General features: G+C 57.5%; 1 protein-coding gene across 2 annotated transcripts; it reads right to left on the bottom strand.

Annotated features, from left to right (window-relative positions):
• Positions 1 to 1,025: 1,025 nt before the first annotated feature.
• LOC116957164 (uncharacterized) lies at positions 1,026 to 23,418 on the bottom strand. 2 transcript variants are annotated; one of them, XM_076055212.1, is made up of 3 exons: positions 22,274 to 23,418; positions 20,616 to 22,219; positions 1,026 to 4,928 (listed from the first exon to the last, which is right to left on the bottom strand). In XM_076055212.1, exons 1-3 carry the CDS (start codon positions 22,683 to 22,685, stop codon positions 4,923 to 4,925), a joined length of 2,022 nt encoding a protein of 673 aa, XP_075911327.1. In that variant the 5' UTR covers positions 22,686 to 23,418; the 3' UTR covers positions 1,026 to 4,922. The 2 variants fall into 2 exon arrangements, with proteins under 2 accessions (XP_075911327.1, XP_032835036.2); XM_032979145.2 differs by having other exon boundaries at positions 20,616 to 23,418.
• Positions 23,419 to 24,235: the final 817 nt, after the last annotated feature.

The following is a 24,235-nucleotide window of genomic DNA, read 5'->3' as shown; positions in this document are numbered from 1 at the left end:
CGTAGGCAGGCTAACCTAAATGTTTCTAACCGGTGAAGATGTTCCATTAAGGGGGTCCACGTTTCGCAAGCGTAGAGAAGGGAGGGAATGACTGTGGCCGAGAAGACCTGAAGCTTAGTGCGGAGCGACAGACCAGGTAGCTTCCACACAGCGTTACGCAACCGATGAAAAGATATTGCCGCTCGACTGATTCGTAGTGAGACCTCTGCTGTTAAACCGGATCCGGTCATGAGCACACTGCCCAGGTATGGGAAACTCTCCGCTCTCTCCACAACTGCCCCATCACCGATTAGGAGTTATGGGGGTGGAGTGTCCGATGTTACAAAATACCCAGGCAGGTGCTTAGTTTTGGTGGGGCTGATGGTAAGGCCCCACCTCTTAGTGGCACGCTCTAGTTTCAGCAGAAGTCTCTCCAACTCCTCCTCTGAATGAGCAGCAATTACCAAATCATCGGCATACATAACGTGGTTGAGCAATAGTGAGCCATCCCTTGACCGCACCCGGGCATCGATCAGCCTCCCATTGTACCTGTACCAAATGGAAATTTCCGCGGTACAGCTATTGAAGGCTTCACGAACTACGTGGTCAAAATAGATGTTAAATAATGTGGGAGCCAGAGGACATCCCTGTCGCACCCCAAGGTGTACAGGGAATGGCTTTGACTCCCGGCCACGTAGTTTTACCCCACACACACCCACACACATACACCTACACACACAACAACAACAACCGCCATTCGCCACTAAGTGGCGGTGACGTCACCACGACGTTTGTGCCACACACACCAACACACACTCACACACCCACAAACACACCGACACGCACACCCACACACACACCCACACATACACACACACACCCACGCACAGACACACCCACAAACACACACCCAAAAACACACCAACACCCACACACACACCCACACACACTCACACACCCACACACACACACCCACACACCCACCCACACACCCACACACAAACACCATGTGTCACACCGGCAATAAACCACGGCAAGGCGATGTCTTTGATGCTCAATATTTAATGTGCCTCACGTGCTGCACTAACACGACACTACCGCCACGACACAAAGCGACCACCACCATACTTCACCTGACACATCACCACGCCTGTGTTAACGCTGTGCCTTGGGAGCCAAGCTGGCGGATTTCTTTCACGTTTTTGGGGTGCACTCTGGAACTGTGTCCGCCTCTATGGGAAGCGTGGTGGTGGAGTGTTTGTGTGTGTGTATGTATGTGTGTGTATGTTTGTGTGTGTGTTTGTATGTGTATGTGTGTGTGTATGTGTGTGTGTCAGTGTGTGTGTCAGTGTGTGTGTGTCAGTGTGTGTGTCAGTGTGTGTGTGTCAGTATGTGTGTCAGTGTGTGTGTGTCAGTGTGTGTGTCAGTGTGTGTGTGTCAGTGTGTGTGTCAGTGTGTGTCAGTGTGTGTCAGTGTGTGTGTGTCAGTATGTGTGTCAGTGTGTGTGTCAGTATGTGTGTCAGTATGTGTGTGCGGTAGTGTAGTGGTTAGCGCTACGCCTCGCATCGAAACCTGGCAACCCGGGTTCGACTCCCGTTCACGGCCAACACCGGTGACGATTTATATGAACCGATCCTGGGCCTCGCCTAGATCGACTCAGCCTCAAATAAGTACCTGGTGCGGTGTGTAGTAAACATCGCCACTGGGGAGACAAAGGCGGCCGGGCGTGGTGCCGGCCACCCACCCCCTCGTGTGCCGTGCCGGCCTTCGTAGGTGCTGCTACTCGCTGACCTTCTATGACCTCCTGTCACAGGTGCTGGCTAAAGTGGCCCCTCGGGATAGAGTCATCTTGTTGGGTGACTTCAATGCCCGAGTTGGTCATGATGCTGGCACCTGGTCTGGAGTGATTGGAAGGCATGGGCCAGATCAGCTCAATAACAACGGAATGAGGCTGCTAGATTTTTGTGCAGCCCATGGGCTTGTAATTACCAACGCACTGTTCCGGCATCGGCGCATCCACACAACATCATGGATGCATGCCGGGTCCAATCAAGAAACAGCTGCTGGACTACATAGTGACGGAACAGCGGATGCGAGCCCATGTCCTTGACACCAGGGCCTACCGTGGAGCTGATTTGCCCACTGACCATCGACTTGTCATCTGTAAGATGCGCCTGCCATTCTTCCACTCCGGTGGTGAGCGTACACCCAGGCACCCCATTCAAACCCACAGTGGCCTGGTCTCAGCTAGCTGATGAAAGTTGCAAGCGAGAATCTCACCGTCACTTGCGGCTGGGGTTGGCATCGTCTCCCACTCCTCTCCATCTGATGCTGAGGGGCAAATGGGTGAGGTTCAGACCTGTGGCTCATGTAGCTGCAATAGCTGCATTTGGGAATGCGGTGCCGACCTCCCCAGAGCCCCTGGCTGAAGGAGGAGGTTTTCCGGCTAGTTATGAGAAAACGCGAGGCTTGGGGAGAATGAGGAGGCTTACCTCGGCCTTCGCTCAGATATTCGGAGAGCCTTGAAGCACTGCGAGGATGAGTGGTGGCCGTGGGTTACTGTTGAGATGGAAATCCGCCTCGGTAACCCGCAATCGCGAATCACTGTTTAATTCCACCAAACAAGTTACTTTCAGCGCCTCAGTTATCACCATTCTTCAGGGAAAGAACGCTCAATCCGACCTTCGACATCGCCCCCCCCCCCCCCCCCCCCCCCAGGGACTGGTCTGCAGGTTTTGCCGAGCATTTCTGTGAGGTCCCTGGGTGAGGGGAATTCCCTCAGCACGGACAATATCGTGGGGCAAGGTGGGGATGGCCCTGCCAGGGCTGTGGTGCCTCAAATATTGGCAGAAGTTGCCAACCCTTCTGAGTGGCTGCCTGAGGTGCCATCTGTGCAGGAGGTGTGAGGGACCAGGAAAATCACCGGGCAGAGACGATCTCCCAAGCAACATGCTGAGGGAGGGTGGCATCTGTGTGCAGACTGCCCTACGTGACATCACCAAAACTGCCTGGACCACAGGACGGGTTCCGCAGGATTGGAAGGATGGCCCTAGTGGTCCCGCTCTATTAACGAGAGGGGACCACCAGGTATCCTGGTGGACTCCCAGTGTGCCGGGAAAGGTCCTGGCAAGGATAATTTTTCAACATCGCCTTGCCAGGCACGCTGAGGAGAGGCTTGCGGAGCCCCAGTGCGGTTTCAGGAAAGGGCGGTCCTGCACAGATGCAATATTTTCTGTCCGTCTGCTTCGATACCATCAATAGGCCTGGGCTATGGGCAGTTCTTCGTGTTTTCGGAGTCCCTGACCCTCTGCTCACGATCATTAAGGACCTTCATGATGGTGAGCGGGCCCGGGTAAAGCTACGTGGCCGGCAGTCTGAGCCATTCCCTGTTCACCTTGGGGTGCGACAGGGGTGTCCTCTGGCTCCCACATTATTTCAGTAGCTGTACCGAAGGAATTTTCATCTGATACAGATACAATGGGAGGCTGATTGATGCTCGGGTGCGGTCAAGGGATGGCTCCCTATTGCTCAACCACGTTATTATGTATGCCGATGATCTGGTAATTGCTGCTCATTCAGAGGAGGAGTTGGAGACGCTGCTGCTGAGACTGGAGCGTGCCACTAAGAGATGGGGCCTTACCATCAGCCCCACCAAAACTAAGCACCTGCCTGGGTATTTTGTACCATCGGACACTCCACCCCCACAACTCCCAATCGGTGATGGGGCAGTTGTGGAGAGAGTGGAGAGTTTCCCATACCTGGGCAGTGTGCTTATGACCGGCTCCAGTTTAACAGCAGAGGTCTCACTCCGAATCAGTCGAGCGGCAATATCTTTTCTTCGGTTGCGTAACGCTGTGTGGAAGCTACCTGGTCTGTCGCTCCGCACAAAGCTTTGGGTCTTCTCGGCCACGGTCATTCCTTCCCTTGTCTACGCTTGCGAAACGTGGACCACCCTAATGGAACATCTTCGTGTTTTTGTACGTGTGTGTTTGTATGTGTGTGTTTGTTTTTGCGTATGTTTTTTATGTATGTGTTTATGTGTGTTTGTGCGTATGTGTACGTATGTTAGTATGTATATGTGTGTGTGTGTATGCAAGTCCACTCTGAAATAAAACGATGACCAAATCACTCCAGAGTAACCTTGTTTTTTGGGTACACGTTGTGAAAGTGCGGGTGGAGTTTAAATGAATCATTGCGGCATACGTTGAAAAAGTGTTTGTGTGGCCGTATCTAATGCATATTTTGGGGTACACGTTGAGAAAGTGTTTGTGTCGCAGTGTCTAATGCAAATTTTGCGGTACACGTTGTGAAAGTGTTTGTGTGGACGTGTCTAATGAATACAATTTTTGGGGTATCCTTTGTTAAACTGCTCGTGGCTGTCCCATCTTTTGGGGGGGGGGGGGGGTGACCTTGTTTAAAGTGCTCGTGGCTGTCCAATATTTTTTGGGGTACCCTTTGTTAAAGTGCTTCTGGCTGTCCAATTAAATCTTTTCTTTTGGGTACCCTTTGTTAAACTGTTGGTCGCTGTCCGATTCACCTCTATGGGGTGGGGGATACCCTTTGGGAAAGGGCTTGTGGCCTGTCTAACGAATCTCCATTTTCTTGGGGTACCCTTTCTTAAAGTGCTCATCGCTGTCCATTCTTTTTTGGGGTACCCTTTGGGAAAGTCCTTCTGGCCCTGGAGTCGTGGTCGCTACCGGAGTCGTCGCTACAGAACGGAGTCGCCGCTACCGGAGTCGTCGCTACTGGAGTCGTGGCTACCGAGCCCTACCAGCACACCACCACCACAACCACCACCACGACGGCCAACCCCCCAAAACCCCAAACCAACCGAGACGTTACAAGTGGAGGGGGTGAACATCCGCAAGACGACGACGAAGACGACGAGGAGGAGGAGGAGGCTGCGAGGCACGGGACGAACGTTCCAACACCGCCAGGCTCCCTTAATCCTGCAAGCAACGAACAGAAAAATAAAAGACGCGAATGTACCCCGTGTTAGTCTCTAACAGGCTGTAGGGGCAAGTGCTGTTAGCGAGTAGCAGCAGCACCTATACACAGACAAAGATCCCCCGTGTTAGTCTCTAACAGGCTGTAGGGGCAAGTGCTGTTAGCGAGTAGCAGCAGCACCTATACACATACAAAGGTCCCCCGTGTAGCCTCTAACAGGCTGTAGGGGCAAGTGCTGTTAGCGAGTAGCAGCAGCGCCTATACACAGACAAAGATCCCCCGTGTAGCCTCTAACAGGCTGTAGGGGCAAGTGCTGTTAGCGAGTAGCAGCAGCGCCTATACACAGACAAAGATCCCCCGTGTAGCCTCTAACAGGCTGTAGGGGCAAGTGCTGTTAGCGAGTAGCAGCAGCACCTATACACAGACAAAGATCCCCCGTGTAGCCTCTAACAGGCTGTAGGGGCAAGTGCTGTTAGCGAGTAGCAGCACCGCCTATACACAGACAAAGATCCCCCGTGTAGCCTCTAACAGGCTGTAGGGGCAAGTGCTGTTAGCGAGTAGCAGCACCTATACACAGACAAAGATCCCCGTGTAGCCTCTAACAGGCTGTAGGGGCAAGTGCTGTTAGCGAGTAGCAGCAGCGCCTATACACAGACAAAGGTCCCCCGTGTAGCCTCTAACAGGCTGTAGGGGCAAGTGCTGTTAGCGAGTAGCAGCAGCGCCTATACACAGACAAAGATCCCCCGTGTAGCCTCTAACAGGCTGTAGGGGCAAGTGCTGTTAGCGAGTAGCAGCAGCGCCTATACACAGACAAAGGTCCCCCGTGTAGCCTCTAACAGGCTGTAGGGGCAAGTGCTGTTAGCGAGTAGCAGCAGCGCCTATACACAGACAAAGATCCCCCGTGTAGCCTCTAACAGGCTGTAGGGGCAAGTGCTGTTAGCGAGTAGCAGCACCGCCTATACACAGACAAAGATCCCCCGTGTAGCCTCTAACAGGCTGTAGGGGCAAGTGCTGTTAGCGAGCAGCAGCACCTATACACAGACAAAGATCCCCCGTGTAGCCTCTAACAGGCTGTAGGGGCAAGTGCTGTTAGCGAGTAGCAGCAGCGCCTATACACAGACAAAGGTCCCCCGTGTAGCCTCTAACAGGCTGTAGGGGCAAGTGCTGTTAGCGAGTAGCAGCAGCGCCTATACACAGACAAAGATCCCCCGTGTAGCCTCTAACAGGCTGTAGGGGCAAGTGCTGTTAGCGAGTAGCAGCACCGCCTATACACAGACAAAGATCCCCCATGTAGCCTCTAACAGGCTGTAGGGGCAAGTGCTGTTAGCGAGCAGCAGCACCTATACACAGACAAAGATCCCCCGTGTAGCCTCTAACAGGCTGTAGGGGCAAGTGCTGTTAGCGAGTAGCAGCAGCACCTATACACAGACAAAGATCCCCCGTGTAGCATCTAACAGGCTGTAGGGGCAAGTGCTGTTAGCGAGTAGCAGAAGCACCTATGCACAGACAAAGATCCCCCGTGTAGCCTCTAACAGGCTGTAGGGGCAAGTGCTGTTAGCGAGTAGCAGCAGCACCTATACACAGACAAAGATCCCCCGTGTAGCCTCTAACAGGTTGTAGGGGCAAGTGCTGTTAGCGAGCAGCAGCAGCACCTATACACAGACAAAGATCCCCCGTGTAGCCTCTAACAGGTTGTAGGGGCAAGTGCTGTTAGCGAGCAGCAGCAGCACCTATACACAGACAAAGATCCCCCGTGTAGCCTCTAACAGGTTGTAGGGGCAAGTGCTGTTAGCGAGCAGCAGCAGCACCTATACACAGACAAAGATCCCCCGTGTAGCCTCTAACAGGTTGTAGGGGCAAGTGCTGTTAGCGAGTAGCAGCGCCTATACACAGACAAAGATCCCCCGTGTAGCCTCTAACAGGCTGTAGGGGCAAGTGCTGTTAGCGAGTAGCAGCAGCACCTATACACAGACAAAGATCCCCCGTGTAGCGTCTAACAGGCTGTAGGGGCAAGTGCTGTTAGCGAGTAGTAGCAGCAGCGCCTATACACAGACAAAGATCCCCCGTGTAGCCTCTAACAGGCTGTAGCGGCAAGTGCTGTTAGCGAGTAGCAGCAGCGCCTATACACAGACAAAGATCCCCCGTGTAGCCTCTAACAGGCTGTAGGGGCAAGTGCTGTTAGCGAGTAGCAGCAGCGCCTATACACAGACAAAGGTCCCCCGTGTAGCCTCTAACAGGCTGTAGGGGCAAGTGCTGTTAGCGAGTAGCAGCAGCACCTATACACAGACAAAGATCCCCCGTGTAGCCTCTAACAGGCTGTAGGGGCAAGTGCTGTTAGCGAGTAGCAGCACCGCCTATACACAGACAAAGATCCCCCGTGTAGCCTCTAACAGGCTGTAGGGGCAAGTGCTGTTAGCGAGTAGCAGCAGCACCTATACACAGACAAAGATCCCCCGTGTAGCCTCTAACAGGTTGTAGGGGCAAGTGCTGTTAGCGAGCAGCAACAGCACCTATACACAGACAAAGATCCCCCGTGTAGCCTCTAACAGGTTGTAGGGGCAAGTGCTGTTAGCGAGCAGCAGCAGCACCTATACACAGACAAAGATCCCCCGTGTAGCCTCTAACAGGTTGTAGGGGCAAGTGCTGTTAGCGAGTAGCAGCGCCTATACACAGACAAAATCCCCCGTGTAGCCTCTAACAGGCTGTAGGGGCAAGTGCTGTTAGCGAGTAGCAGCAGCACCTATACACAGACAAAGATCCCCCGTGTAGCGTCTAACAGGCTGTAGGGGCAAGTGCTGTTAGCGAGTAGTAGCAGCAGCGCCTATACACAGACAAAGATCCCCCGTGTAGCCTCTAACAGGCTGTAGCGGCAAGTGCTGTTAGCGAGTAGCAGCAGCGCCTATACACAGACAAAGATCCCCCGTGTAGCCTCTAACAGGCTGTAGGGGCAAGTGCTGTTAGCGAGTATCAGCAGCACCTATACACAGACAAAGATCTCCCGTGTAGCCTCTAACAGGCTGTAGGGGCAAGTGCTGTTAGCGAGTAGCAGCAGCACCTATACACATACAAAGATCCCCCGTGTAGCCTCTAACAGGCTGTAGGGGCAAGTGCTGTTAGCGAGTAGCAGCACCGCCTATACACAGACAAAGATCCACGTGTAGCCTCTAACAGGCTGTAGGGGCAAGTGCTGTTAGCGAGTAGCAGCAGCGCCTATACACAGACAAAGGTCCCCCGTGTAGCCTCTAACAGGCTGTAGGGGCAAGTGCTGTTAGCGAGTAGCAGCAGCACCTATACACAGACAAAGATCCCCCGTGTAGCCTCTAACAGGCTGTAGGGGCAAGTGCTGTTAGCGAGTAGCAGCACCGCCTATACACAGACAAAGATCCCCCGTGTAGCCTCTAACAGGCTGTAGGGGCAAGTGCTGTTAGCGAGCAGCAGCACCTATACACAGACAAAGATCCCCGTGTAGCCTCTAACAGGCTGTAGGGGCAAGTGCTGTTAGCGAGTAGCAGCAGCGCCTATACACAGACAAAGGTCCCCCGTGTAGCCTCTAACATGCTGTAGGGGCAAGTGCTGTTAGCGAGTAGCAGCAGCACCTATACACAGACAAAGATCCCCCGTGTAGCCTCTAACAGGCTGTAGGGGCAAGTGCTGTTAGCGAGCAGCAGCAGCACCTATACACAGACAAAGATCCCCCGTGTAGCCTCTAACAGGTTGTAGGGGCAAGTGCTGTTAGCGAGTAGCAGCGCCTATACACAGACAAAGATCCCCCGTGTAGCCTCTAACAGGCTGTAGGGGCAAGTGCTGTTAGCGAGTAGCAGCAGCACCTATACACAGACAAAGATCCCCCGTGTAGCGTCTAACAGGCTGTAGGGGCAAGTGCTGTTAGCGAGTAGTAGCAGCAGCGCCTATACACAGACAAAGATCCCCCGTGTAGCCTCTAACAGGCTGTAGCGGCAAGTGCTGTTAGCGAGTAGCAGCAGCGCCTATACACAGACAAAGATCCCCCGTGTAGCCTCTAACAGGCTGTAGGGGCAAGTGCTGTTAGCGAGTAGCAGCAGCGCCTATACACAGACAAAGGTCCCCCGTGTAGCCTCTAACAGGCTGTAGGGGCAAGTGCTGTTAGCGAGTAGCAGCAGCACCTATACACAGACAAAGATCCCCCGTGTAGCCTCTAACAGGCTGTAGGGGCAAGTGCTGTTAGCGAGTAGCAGCACCGCCTATACACAGACAAAGATCCCCCGTGTAGCCTCTAACAGGCTGTAGGGGCAAGTGCTGTTAGCGAGTAGCAGCAGCACCTATACACAGACAAAGATCCCCCGTGTAGCCTCTAACAGGTTGTAGGGGCAAGTGCTGTTAGCGAGCAGCAACAGCACCTATACACAGACAAAGATCCCCCGTGTAGCCTCTAACAGGTTGTAGGGGCAAGTGCTGTTAGCGAGCAGCAGCAGCACCTATACACAGACAAAGATCCCCCGTGTAGCCTCTAACAGGTTGTAGGGGCAAGTGCTGTTAGCGAGTAGCAGCGCCTATACACAGACAAAATCCCCCGTGTAGCCTCTAACAGGCTGTAGGGGCAAGTGCTGTTAGCGAGTAGCAGCAGCACCTATACACAGACAAAGATCCCCCGTGTAGCGTCTAACAGGCTGTAGGGGCAAGTGCTGTTAGCGAGTAGTAGCAGCAGCGCCTATACACAGACAAAGATCCCCCGTGTAGCCTCTAACAGGCTGTAGCGGCAAGTGCTGTTAGCGAGTAGCAGCAGCGCCTATACACAGACAAAGATCCCCCGTGTAGCCTCTAACAGGCTGTAGGGGCAAGTGCTGTTAGCGAGTAGCAGCAGCACCTATACACAGACAAAGATCTCCCGTGTAGCCTCTAACAGGCTGTAGGGGCAAGTGCTGTTAGCGAGTAGCAGCAGCACCTATACACATACAAAGATCCCCCGTGTAGCCTCTAACAGGCTGTAGGGGCAAGTGCTGTTAGCGAGTAGCAGCACCGCCTATACACAGACAAAGATCCACGTGTAGCCTCTAACAGGCTGTAGGGGCAAGTGCTGTTAGCGAGTAGCAGCAGCGCCTATACACAGACAAAGGTCCCCCGTGTAGCCTCTAACAGGCTGTAGGGGCAAGTGCTGTTAGCGAGTAGCAGCAGCACCTATACACAGACAAAGATCCCCCGTGTAGCCTCTAACAGGCTGTAGGGGCAAGTGCTGTTAGCGAGTAGCAGCACCGCCTATACACAGACAAAGATCCCCCGTGTAGCCTCTAACAGGCTGTAGGGGCAAGTGCTGTTAGCGAGCAGCAGCACCTATACACAGACAAAGATCCCCGTGTAGCCTCTAACAGGCTGTAGGGGCAAGTGCTGTTAGCGAGTAGCAGCAGCGCCTATACACAGACAAAGGTCCCCCGTGTAGCCTCTAACAGGCTGTAGGGGCAAGTGCTGTTAGCGAGTAGCAGCAGCACCTATACACAGACAAAGATCCCCCGTGTAGCCTCTAACAGGCTGTAGGGGCAAGTGCTGTTAGCGAGTAGCAGCAGCACCTATACACAGACAAAGATCCCCCGTGTAGCCTCTAACAGGCTGTAGGGGCAAGTGCTGTTAGCGAGCAGCGCCTATGAAGGCTACCGGCGCTATGGCACACGAGGGGGGTGGGTGGCCAGCAACCACCCCCGGCCGCCTTTGTCTCCCCCGGCGAGCGATGTTCACTGCTACACACCACAGCGCATGGGGTTACTCGTTTGAGGCCGAGTCGACCTAGGGGAGGAGGGCCCAGGACCGGATGAGACGATTCGCTGTCACGGGCTCTTCGTGGCCGTGAGCGGGGAATCAAACTCGGGTCTGGCGCTAACCGCTGCACCACCGCTCCCCACACACACACAGTATAATGCCCCAATAGGGACGTTGTCATGATCATTATGATCACGATGGTAATCGTCTAAACCGTGGCTGGGAAAACCTTTATTTCTGCCAAGGGCCATTTTTAATATTTATAAAACGTCATTCGCGGGCCATACAAAATGATCAACTTAAAAATTAGCTCCGTTTATATTTGGTAAAACGTTTCATTAACTCGCTCCCCCCCACCCGCCCCCCCCCCTAATGCGATGGGCTGGAACCGCTTTAAATCTAGAATTAAATCTAGAATGGAACCGCTTCTCTTTGGGCGAGGCGTGGTGATGATGTTAGCCGGTACCGACGATGTTGTCGCTGCTACTCGCGACCGCTTTTCAAGGCTTTTGCTCTCCTAGATTTATCGAATTTCGAGGCCCCCGCCCGCGGTTGCCTTGGCAGGGCCAGAGACCCAAATGATTCCGCGGGCCTCAGACGGCCCGCGGGACGGACGGTTCCCCAAGCCCCTGTTCTAAACGGGCATTCTGTTATCATGGGCTATATATAAACAAATTATAGTAAATACTCTTGGTTCTTTCGGTGAAGTCACCACGTAGAAGGGGAAACAATAAAATAATAAAAATATAAAACAATGAAATTCTCACGACGTTTCGACTGAAACACGAGAAGCAATCATCATCAGGTGTGAAAGCCACAGCAAGAACAATTTTAAAAAAGTGGCGTTTTTTATTTTAACTTTAGCACAACGGAGAGCGATTTGGCAGTTTGTTCAGATGGACGAGTCCATCTATGTTCGGAAAAGAGGAGGGGGGAGACGAAAATAATGGGTGCGGTCTGAAAGCCACCGTTAGCGTGAACAATCAATTAAGACCCTAAATGGTTTATCAAATCCGTCCAATGATTGCTAAGCCAGAATCCATCTTCTCGCTTGAAATTGTCTCTCTGTGTTTGTATATGTGGATAGCCTCATGAGCGAATCTCTCATGGTAGCCAGATGGCTTGCAAAGAACCTCCGTCTTGGAGAAGTCAATGTCATGTGAACCTACTGAATTATAACAGTGATATGCCACGGCCGAGGTGTTGGTCCTACCGTGTTTTAGGTCTGCTTTGTGTTCACGAATGCTTTGGTTTTCACACCTGATGATGATTGCTTGCGTTGCAGTCGAAACGTCGTGATAATTTTATTGCTTTATATTTTTATTATTTTATTGTTTCCCTTCTACGTGGTGGTGACTTTACCGAAAGAACCAAGAATATGAATCACTGCAGTCACGAAAGCTTTAAATCAAAAGTCTAATATGTTTTATGCCGTTCTCTGGCAATAAAACGGGCGTCGTTTTAAGATGTTCAAACACCAAATGGAGTCAGGCTTGATTTGAAGCTTTCATGACTGCAGGCATCCACACTCATTGGTTCTTTCGGTAAAGTCACGTAGGTATAATAATAATAATAGATCACGACGTTTCGATCGCAACACAAGCGGTCGTCATCAGGTGAGACAAACACAGCAAGACTTGCAAGACATCTCACCCATCTCACCCATCCCACTCATCCCACCCATCTCACCCATCCCACCCATCCCACCCATCCCACCCATCTCACCATCCCACCCATCCCACCCATCTCACCCATCCCACCCATCCCACTCATCCCACCCATCCCACCCATCTCACCCATCGCACTCATCCCACCCATCTCACCCATCCCACCCATCCCACTCATCTCACCCATCCCACCCATCTCACCATCCCACCCATCCCACCCATCTCACCATCTCACCCATCCCACCATCCCACCCATCCCACCCATCTCACCATCTCACCCATCCCACCCATCTCACCATCTCACCCATCCCACCCATCTCACCATCCCACCCATCCCACCCATCCCACCCATCTCACCATCTCACCATCCCACCCATCCCACCCATCTCACCATCCCACCATCCCACCCATCCCTCCCATCCCACCCATCCCACCCATCCCACCCATCACTCCCATCTCACCATCCCACCCATCCCACCTATCTCACCATCCCACCCATCTCACCATCCCTCCCATTCCATCATCCCACCCATTCCTCCCATCTCAACATCTCACCATCCCACCCATCCCACCCATCTCACCATCCCGCCGATCTCACCATCTCACCATCCCACCTATCCCACCCATCCCACCCATCTCACCATCCCACCCATCCCACCCATCCCACCCATCCCTCCCATCCCACCCATTCCACCCATCCCACCCATCCCTCCCATCCCACCCATCCCACCCATCTCACCATCCCACCCATCCCACCCATCCCACCCATCCCTCCCATCCCACCCATTCCACCCATCCCACCCATCCCTCCCATCCCACCCATCCCACCCATCCCACCCATCTCACCATCCCACCCATCTCACCATCCCACCCATCTCACCATCCCACCCATCCCACCCATCTCACCATCCCACCCATCTCACCATCCCACCCATCTCACTATCCCACTCATCTCACCATCTCACCATCCCACCCATCCCACCCATCTCACCATCCCACCCATCCCACCCATCTCACCATCCCACCCATCTCACCATCCCACCCATCCCACCCATCTCACCATCCCACCCATCTCACCATCCCACCCATCCCACCCATCTCACCATCCCACCCATCCCTCCCATCTCACCATCTCACCATCCCACCCATCCCACCCATCCCACCCATCCCACCCATCCCACCATCCCACCCATCTCACCATCCCACCCATCCCACCCATCTCACCATCCCACCCATCTCACCATCCCTCCCATTCCATCATCCCACCCATTCCTCCCATCTCAACATCTCACCATCCCACCCATCCCACCCATCTCACCATCCCGCCGATCTCACCATCTCACCATCCCACCCATCCCACCCATCCCACCCATCTCACCATCCCACCCATCCCACCCATCCCACCCATCCCTCCAATCCCACCCATTCCACCCATCCCACCCATCCCTCCCATCCCACCCATCCCACCCATCCCACCCATCTCACCATCCCACCCATCCCACCCATCCCACCCATCCCTCCCATCCCACCCATTCCACCCATCCCACCCATCCCTCCCATCCCACCCATCCCACCCATCCCACCCATCTCACCATCCCACCCATCTCACCATCCCACCCATCTCACCATCCCACCCATCCCACCCATCTCACCATCCCACCCATCTCACCATCCCACCCATCTCACTATCCCACTCATCTCACCATCTCACCATCCCACCCATCCCACCCATCTCACCATCCCACCCATCCCACCCATCTCACCATCCCACCCATCTCACCATCCCACCCATCCCACCCATCTCACCATCCCACCCATCTCACCATCCCACCCATCCCACCCATCTCACCATCCCACCCATCCCTCCCATCTCACCATCTCACCATCCCACCCATCCCACCCATCCCACCCATCCCACCCATCCCACCATCCCACCCATCTCACCATCCCACCCATCCCACCCATCTCACCATCCCACCCATCTCACCATCCCACCCATCCCACCCATCTCACCATCCCACCCATCCCTCCCATCTCACCATCTCACCATCCCACCCATCCCACTCATCTCATCATCCCACCCATCCCACTAATCTCATCATCCCACCCATCTCACCATCTCACCATCCCACCCATCCCACCCATCTCACCATCCCACCCATCCCTCCCATCTCACCATCTCACCATCCCACCCATCCCACTAATCTCACCATCTCACCCATCCCACTCATCTCATCATCCCACCCATCTCACCATCTCACCATCCCACCCATCCCACCCATCTCACCCATCTCACCATCCCAGCCATCCCACCCATCTCACCATCCCACCCATCTCACCATCTCACCCATCTCACCATCCCACCCATCCCACCCATCTCACCATCCCACCCATCTCACCATCCCACCCATCCCACCCATCTCACCATCTCACCATCCCACCCATCTCACCATCCCACCCATCCCACCCATCCCTCCCATCTCACCATCTCACCATCCCACCCATCCCACTCATCTCATCATCCCACCCATCCCACTAATCTCACCATCTCACCCATCCCACTCATCTCATCATCCCACCCATCTCACCATCTCACCATCCCACCCATCCCACCCATCTCACCATCCCACCCATCCCACCCATCTCACCATCCCACCCATCTCACCATCCCACCCATCCCACCCATCTCACCATCCCACCCATCTCACCATCTCACCCATCTCACCATCCCACCCATCCCACCCATCTCACCATCCCACCCATCTCACCATCTCACCATCCCACCCATCCCACTCATCTCACCATCCCACCCATCCCACCCATCTCACCATCCCACCCATCCCACCCATCTCACCCATCTCACCATCCCACCCATCCCACCCATCTCACCATCCCACCCATCCCACCATCCCACCATCCCACTCATCTCACCATCCCACCCATCCCACCATCCCACCCATCTCACCATCTCACCCATCCCACCATCCCACCCATCTCACCATCCCACCCATCCCACCCATCTCACCATCCCACCATCCCACCCATCCCTCCCATCCCACCCATCCCACCCATCACTCCCATCTCACCATCTCACCATCCCACCCATCCCACCTATCCCACCCATCCAACCTATCTCACCATCCCACCCATCTCACCATCCCTCCCATTCCATCATCCCACCCATTCCTCCCATCTCAACATCTCACCATCCCACCCATCCCACCCATCCCACCCATCCCTCCCATCCCACCCATCCCACCCATCTCACCATCCCACCCATCCCACCCATCCCACCCATCCCTCCCATCCCACCCATTCCACCCATCCCACCCATCCCACCCATCCCACCCATATCACCATCCCACCCATCTCACCATCCCACCCATCCCACCCATCTCACCATCCCACCCATCTCACCATCCCACCCATCCCACCCATCTCACCATCCCACCCATCTCACCATCTCACCCATCTCACCATCCCACCCATCCCACCCATCTCACCATCCCACCCATCTCACCATCTCACCATCCCACCCATCCCACTCATCTCACCATCCCACCCATCCCACCCATCTCACCATCCCACCCATCCCACCCATCTCACCCATCTCACCATCCCACCCATCCCACCCATCTCACCATCCCACCCATCCCACCATCCCACCATCCCACTCATCTCACCATCCCACCCATCCCACCATCCCACCCATCTCACCATCTCACCCATCCCACCATCCCACCCATCTCACCATCCCACCCATCCCACCCATCTCACCATCCCACCATCCCACCCATCCCTCCCATCCCACCCATCCCACCCATCACTCCCATCTCACCATCTCACCATCCCACCCATCCCACCTATCCCACCCATTCAACCTATCTCACCATCCCACCCATCTCACCATCCCTCCCATTCCATCATCCCACCCATTCCTCCCATCTCAACATCTCACCATCCCACCCATCCCACCCATCCCACCCATCCCTCCCATCCCACCCATCCCACCCATCTCACCATCCCACCCATCCCACCCATCCCACCCATCCCTCCCATCCCACCCATTCCACCCATCCCACCCATCCCTCCCATCCCACCCATCCCACCCATCCCACCCATCTCACCATCCCACCCATCTCACCATCCCACCCATCTCACCATCCCACCCATCCCACCCATCTCACCATCCCACCCATCTCACCATCCCACCCATCTCACCATCCCACTCATCTCACCATCTCACCATCCCACCCATCCCACCCATCTCACCATCCCACCCATCCCACCCATCCCACCCATCTCACCATCCCACCCATCTCACCATCCCACCCATCCCACCCATCTCACCATCCCACCCATCTCACCATCCCACCCATCCCACCCATCTCACCATCCCACCCATCCCTCCCATCTCACCATCTCACCATCCCACCCATCTCACCATCCCACCCATCCCACCCATCCCACCCATCCCACCCATCTCACCATCCCACCCATCTCACCATCCCACCCATCTCACCATCTCACCATCCCACCCATCCCACCCATCTCACCATCCCACCCATCCCACCCATCTCACCCATCTCACCATCCCAGCCATCCCACCCATCTCACCATCCCACCCATCTCACCATCTCACCCATCTCACCATCCCACCCATCCCACCCATCTCACCATCCCACCCATCTCACCATCCCACCCATCCCACCCATCTCACCATCTCACCATCCCACCCATCTCACCATCCCACCCATCCCACCCATCCCTCCCATCTCACCATCTCACCATCCCACCCATCCCACTCATCTCATCATCCCACCCATCCCACTAATCTCACCATCTCACCCATCCCACTCATCTCATCATCCCACCCATCTCACCATCTCACCATCCCACCCATCCCACCCATCTCACCATCCCACCCATCCCACCCATCTCACCATCCCACCCATCTCACCATCCCACCCATCCCACCCATCTCACCATCCCACCCATCTCACCATCTCACCCATCTCACCATCCCACCCATCCCACCCATCTCACCATCCCACCCATCTCACCATCTCACCATCCCACCCATCCCACTCATCTCACCATCCCACCCATCCCACCCATCTCACCATCCCACCCATCCCACCCATCTCACCCATCTCACCATCCCACCCATCCCACCCATCTCACCATCCCACCCATCCCACCATCCCACCATCCCACTCATCTCACCATCCCACCCATCCCACCATCCCACCCATCTCACCATCTCACCCATCCCACCATCCCACCCATCTCACCATCCCACCCATCCCACCCATCTCACCATCCCACCATCCCACCCATCCCTCCCATCCCACCCATCCCACCCATCACTCCCATCTCACCATCTCACCATCCCACCCATCCCACCTATCCCACCCATCCAACCTATCTCACCATCCCACCCATCTCACCATCCCTCCCATTCCATCATCCCACCCATTCCTCCCATCTCAACATCTCACCATCCCACCCATCCCACCCATCCCACCCATCCCTCCCATCCCACCCATCCCACCCATCTCACCATCCCACCCATCCCACCCATCCCACCCATCCCTCCCATCCCACCCATTCCACCCATCCCACCCATCCCACCCATCCCACCCATATCACCATCCCACCCATCTCACCATCCCACCCATCCCACCCATCTCACCATCCCACCCATCTCACCATCCCACCCATCCCACCCATCTCACCATCCCACCCATCTCACCATCTCACCCATCTCACCATCCCACCCATCCCACCCATCTCACCATCCCACCCATCTCACCATCTCACCATCCCACCCATCCCACTCATCTCACCATCCCACCCATCCCACCCATCTCACCATCCCACCCATCCCACCCATCTCACCCATCTCACCATCCCACCCATCCCACCCATCTCACCATCCCACCCATCCCACCATCCCACCATCCCACTCATCTCACCATCCCACCCATCCCACCATCCCACCCATCTCACCATCTCACCCATCCCACCATCCCACCCATCTCACCATCCCACCCATCCCACCCATCTCACCATCCCACCATCCCACCCATCCCTCCCATCCCACCCATCCCACCCATCACTCCCATCTCACCATCTCACCATCCCACCCATCCCACCTATCCCACCCATCCAACCTATCTCACCATCCCACCCATCTCACCATCCCTCCCATTCCATCATCCCACCCATTCCTCCCATCTCAACATCTCACCATCCCACCCATCCCACCCATCCCACCCATCCCTCCCATCCCACCCATCCCACCCATCTCACCATCCCACCCATCCCACCCATCCCACCCATCCCTCCCATCCCACCCATTCCACCCATCCCACCCATCCCTCCCATCCCACCCATCCCACCCATCCCACCCATCTCACCATCCCACCCATCTCACCATCCCACCCATCTCACCATCCCACCCATCCCACCCATCTCACCATCCCACCCATCTCACCATCCCACCCATCTCACCATCCCACTCATCTCACCATCTCACCATCCCACCCATCCCACCCATCTCACCATCCCACCCATCCCACCCATCCCACCCATCTCACCATCCCACCCATCTCACCATCCCACCCATCCCACCCATCTCACCATCCCACCCATCTCACCATCCCACCCATCCCACCCATCTCACCATCCCACCCATCCCTCCCATCTCACCATCTCACCATCCCACCCATCTCACCATCCCACCCATCCCACCCATCCCACCCATCCCACCCATCTCACCATCCCACCCATCTCACCATCCCACCCATCCCACCCATCTCACCATCCCACCCATCTCACCATCCCACCCATCCCACCCATCCCTCCCATCTCACCATCTCACCATCCCACCCATCCCACTCATCTCATCATCCCACCCATCCCACTCATCTCAGCATCTCACCCATCCCACCCATCTCACCATCCCACCCATCTCACCATCTCACCATCCCACCCATCCCACTCATCTCACCATCCCACCCATCCCACCCATCTCACCATCCCACCATCCCACCCATCCCACCAATCCCACCCATCTCACCATCTCACCATCTCACCATCCCACCATCCCACCCATCCCACCCATCTCACCATCCCACCCATCTCACCATCTCACCCATCTCACCATCCCACCCATCCCACCCATCTCACCATCCCACCCATCTCACCATCCCACCTATCCCACCCATCTCACCATCCCACCAATCCCTCCCATCTCACCAACTCACCATGCCCACCATCCCACTCATCTCACCATCCCACCCATCCCACCCATCCCACCCATCTCACCATCCCACCCATCCCAGCCATCTCACCATCCCACCCATCTCACCATCCCACCCATCTCTCCCATCTCACCATCCCACCATCCCACCATCCCACCCATATCACCATCCCACCCATCCCACCCATCTCACCATCTCACCATCCCACCCATCCCACCCATCCCACCCATCTCACCATCCCACCATCCCACCATCCCACTCATCTCACCATTCCACCCATCCCACCCATCTCACCATCCCACCCATCTCACCATCTCACCATCCCACCCATCCCACCCATCCCACCCATCTCACCATCTCACCATATCCCACCCATCTCACCATCCCACCCATCCCACCCATCTCACCATCCCACCCATCCCACCCATCCCACCCATCCCACCCATCTCACCATCTCACCATCCCACCCATCTCACCATCCCACCCATCTCACCATCCCACCCATCTCACCATCCCACTCATCTCACCATCCCACCCATCCCACTCATCTCACCATCCCACCCATCTCACCATCCCACCCATCCCACCCATCCCACCCATCTCACCATCCCACCATCCCACCATCCCACTCATCTCACCATCCCACCCATCCCACCCATCCCACCCATCCCACCATCCCACCCATCTCACCATCCCACCCATCCCACCCATCCCACCCATCCCACCCATCTCACCATCTCACCATCCCACCCATCTCACCATCCCACCCATCTCACCATCCCACCCATCTCACCATCCCACTCATCTCACCATCCCACCATCCCACCCATCTCACCATCCCACCATCTCACCATCCCACCCATCCCTCCCATCTCACCATCTCACCATCTCACCATCCCCACCCATCTCACCATCCCACCCATCTCACCATCCCCACCCATCTCACCATCCCACCATCCCACCAATCCCACCATCCCACCCATCCCTCCCATCTCACCATCCCACCCACCCCACCTACCCCACCCACCTGTAGACGCAGCTGCAGGGAGGCCCTCAGCAGCCCCTCCAGCCCACGCTCGTTGGCCGCCCGGCCGCCTCCCCTGCGGCCCTCCAACCCGGCGGGCAGCGGCGGCCGCGGCCGGCGCCGCCGCGGGGACCGCAGCCAGGCCTCGACCGCCGGCTCCCACGGCCCGCCGGGCCGGCCTCGCCGGTACGCCGGAGCCGGGCCGCCCGCGTGCCGGGCCGCCGCCGGCCGAGGGATCGGAACGTCGGCCGGCGGCAAAGGAGGGGACTCGAACGGCGGGTCGTGGTGACCCCCGCTCCCGCGGAACCGCGCGGCCGGACGCAGATTTCCGCCGCCGCCGGAGTCGTCCTCGTCGGAGTCTTCGTCGGAGTCTTCGAAGGCCCTCGGGCCCCCGAGGAGGCCATCGGAGAACTCGAGCAGCGGCAGCAGCCGCTGGAGGGCGGCGGCGGCGGCGGCGGCGGCGGCGGCGCGACCGTCGGCCCCCTGGCCGCCGCGAGCGGGCCGGGGCCCTCCGTGGTAGCGGTGGCCGCCGTCGCGGTGGCGGCCGAGGGCGCTCCTTGCCGCGGCCTCCTCGTCGAGCTCGTCCGGCGGCGGGACGTCGTCGTCGTCGTCGTCGTCGTCGAGGCCGTAGCCGTCGTCGTAGCCGTCGTCGTCCGCACCGTCATGGCCGCTCACGTCGGCCAGCGGGGAGCGGTAGCGGCCGCCGGCCGAGGAGACGCCCTTGGCGACCTGGGCCCGGGACCTGGGGCTCACGGCGTCGTCTTCCTCGTCGTCTTCCTCCTCGTCGTCGTCGTCACGGCCGCCGGAGGCCCTCGGCGTGTGGCCGTAGAGGTAGGCCATGGGGTTGAGGCCGCCTCTCTTATCGACGCTGGCGCCGCCCTCCGACTCCTCCTCCTCCTCCACCTCATCGTCGTCGTCGTCGTCGCCGCTGTCGCCGCGCTTGCCGGTGCGGACGTTGAGTCTCGAGTCTCCGCTCCTCGGCACCGGCTGCGGAGAGCGTGCCACGCCTACGGCCGTGGCTCCGCCGTCGTCGCCGTCGTCGCTGCGGTCGCCGCGGTTGCCGTGGTCACCGCCGCCGCGGTCGCCGCGTCCGCCGAACGAGGCGCGGCCCCTCTGCCTGTCCGCTGTGGCGAGCGCTCGCAGCAGCTCCTCCGTGAAATCTCGCGACGACTCGTTGCGGTAAGAGGGCGGCTTCTCGACCGTCGCCGCTGCCGCCGGTGGTGCCGCTGCCGCCGGTGGTGCCGGTGGTGCCGGTGGTGCCGGCGGTGCCGGCGGCGGAGGAGGCGGAGGCCCCTCGGGGCTTCCCTCCGACACGCCGCTACCGTCGTTGCGGCCTGCGGCGGCGATGGTGGCGGCGATGGTGGCGGCCCGTCGAACCCCACCAAGCCTCCGCACTCCTTCTGCTTCTCCCTCTTCTACCTCCTCCACTTCGTCGTCGTCACCACCACGGCGGTGCCGGGCGGCTTCGTCCATCAGGGCCTCGAGGGCCGCGAAGGCCTCCGCACCGTCTCCTGCCTCCTCCTCCTCCTCAGCCGCCGCCGCCGCCGCTCGGGAGCCCAGCCAGGCCGGCTTCCCGCCACCACCGCCATCGCCGCCACCGCCTCCACCTCGTCCGCCGCCTCCACCTCGTCCGCCGCCTCCACCTCGTCCGCCGCCTCCACCTCCTCCGCCACCCCCCATCGTCGTCGTCGCCGCCGCCGCCTTCAGCAGCCGTCGAGCGAGCGACCGCACGAAGCCGTCCTGGCCACCGTCCTGCGTGGCGGCGCCTGCCTCACCTTGGCCGAGTTGCTGCTGCTGCTGCTCTTGTTGTTGTTGTTGCTGTTGCTCTTGTTGTTGTTGTTGTTGCTCTTGTTGTTGTTGCTCTTGTTGTTGTTGTTGTTGCTGGTGGTGGTGGTGGTGGCGGTGGTGGCTGTGGCGGTGGTCGCCATACCCGTCGCCGTCCACCGCGTGGCTTCGCGCAGGAGAGGCCTCGGCCTTGGTCACGTGGCCTCGGTGGGGCGCACGTGACGCGTGCGCAGTGGCGAGCAGCAGCAGCAGCAGCAGGGGGAGGGGGCAGCGATGGGGTGGGGCCATCGCGCTAAGGGTGGGGGAGGTGGCTGGGTGTGGGGGGTGTGGGGGGGTGAGGGTGTGGTGAGGGTGTGTGTGGTGTGTGTGTGGTGTGTGTGGTGTGTGTGTGGTGTGTGTGTGGTGTGTGTATGTGTGTGTGTGGTGTGTGTGTGGTGTGTGTGTGTGTAGTGTGTGTGTGTGTGGTGTTTGTGTGTGGTGTGTGTGTATGTGTGTGGTGTGTGTGTGTGTGGTGTGTGTGTGTGTAGTGTGTGTGGTGTGTGTGTGTGGTGTGTGTACGTGTGGTGTGTGTGGTGTGTGTGTGTGGTGTGTGTGTGTGGTGTGTGGTGAGGGTGTGTGTGTGGTGTGTGTATGTGTGTGGTGTGTGTGTGGTGTGTGGTGTGTGTGTGTGTGGTGTGTGTACGTGTGGTGTGTGTGGTGTGTGTGTGTGGTGTGTGTGTGTGGTGAGGGTGTGGTGTGTGTGTGTGGTGTGTGTGTGTGGTGTGTGTGTAGTGTGTGTGTGTGGTGAGGGTGTGGTGTGTGTGTGTGGTGTGTGTGTGTGTGGTGTGTGTACGTGTGGGGGTGGTGGCAGTGGTCGAGGGTGGACGTGAACAGCAGACCAAGGCTGGGAGGAGAGAGAGGAAGAGAGAAGAGAGGCGCACGCAGAGCGAAGAGAGACAGAGCGAGAGGAGAGAGAGAGGGGAGAGGCAGCGGCTCGAAGCGAATGAATGAAATGAAATGTTTGCAAGGGGGGCGCCGAGAGGAGAGGGAGGGGGAGAGGAGGGGGGAGAGAGGGAGAGGAGGGGGAGAGGAGGGGGAGGGGGGAGAGGAGGGGGGAGAGAGGGAGAGGAGGGGGAGAGGAGGGGGATAGGAGGGGGATAGGAGGGGGGAGAGAGGGAGGGAGAGGGAGAGGAGGGGGAGAGGAGGGGGATAGGAGGGGGATAGGAGGGGGGAGAGAGGGGGGGAGAGAGGAGGGAAAGGAGAGAGAGGGAGAGGAGGGGGAGAGGAGGGGGGAGAGAGGGAGAGGAGGGGGAGGGGGAGAGGAGGGAAAGGAGGGAGAGGGAGAGAAGGGGGGAGAGGGGAGGGAGAGGAGGGGGAGAGGAGGGGGAGAGAGGAGGGGGGGAGAGAGGGAGAGGAGGGGGAGAGGGAGAGGAGGGGGAGGAGAGGGGAGAGAGGGAGGGAGAGGAGGGGGAGAGAGGAGGGGGAGGAGAGAGAGGGAGAGAGGGAGGGAGAGGGGAGGGAAAGGAGGGAGGGGGAGAGAGGGAGGGAGAGAGGAGGGACATGACCGAGTGTCCCGAGAAGGCAAAAGCCATCAATTGGAGCACAACATCGCTGCTGCACCACCTGGGAGTGTTCCTGAGACCAGAGGAGGAACCACCGCAGAGGAACTGGCTCGAGCTGGAGGAGAAGGCGAAGGAGCGGCTGGCCACCTGGAGTCGCCTGTGCAAGTTCCTCACCTTCAGGACAAAGACGTCGGTGGTGAACCAGCCGGTGACGTCCATGCTGTGGCACCGGCTCTTCTCCCTGCACCCCCCCCATGAGCCTCGTCAACGCACTTCAGAAGCGAGTCCTCGACTTCT

Source organism: Petromyzon marinus, chromosome 70, assembly GCF_048934315.1.
Source record: "Petromyzon marinus isolate PM22_M1 ecotype Great Lakes invasive population chromosome 70, UKy_Petmar_22M1.pri1.0, whole genome shotgun sequence".
In the NCBI taxonomy this organism is placed as follows: Eukaryota; Metazoa; Chordata; class Hyperoartia; order Petromyzontiformes; family Petromyzontidae; genus Petromyzon; species Petromyzon marinus.
This window is presented reverse-complemented; position numbering and strand designations above follow the sequence as displayed.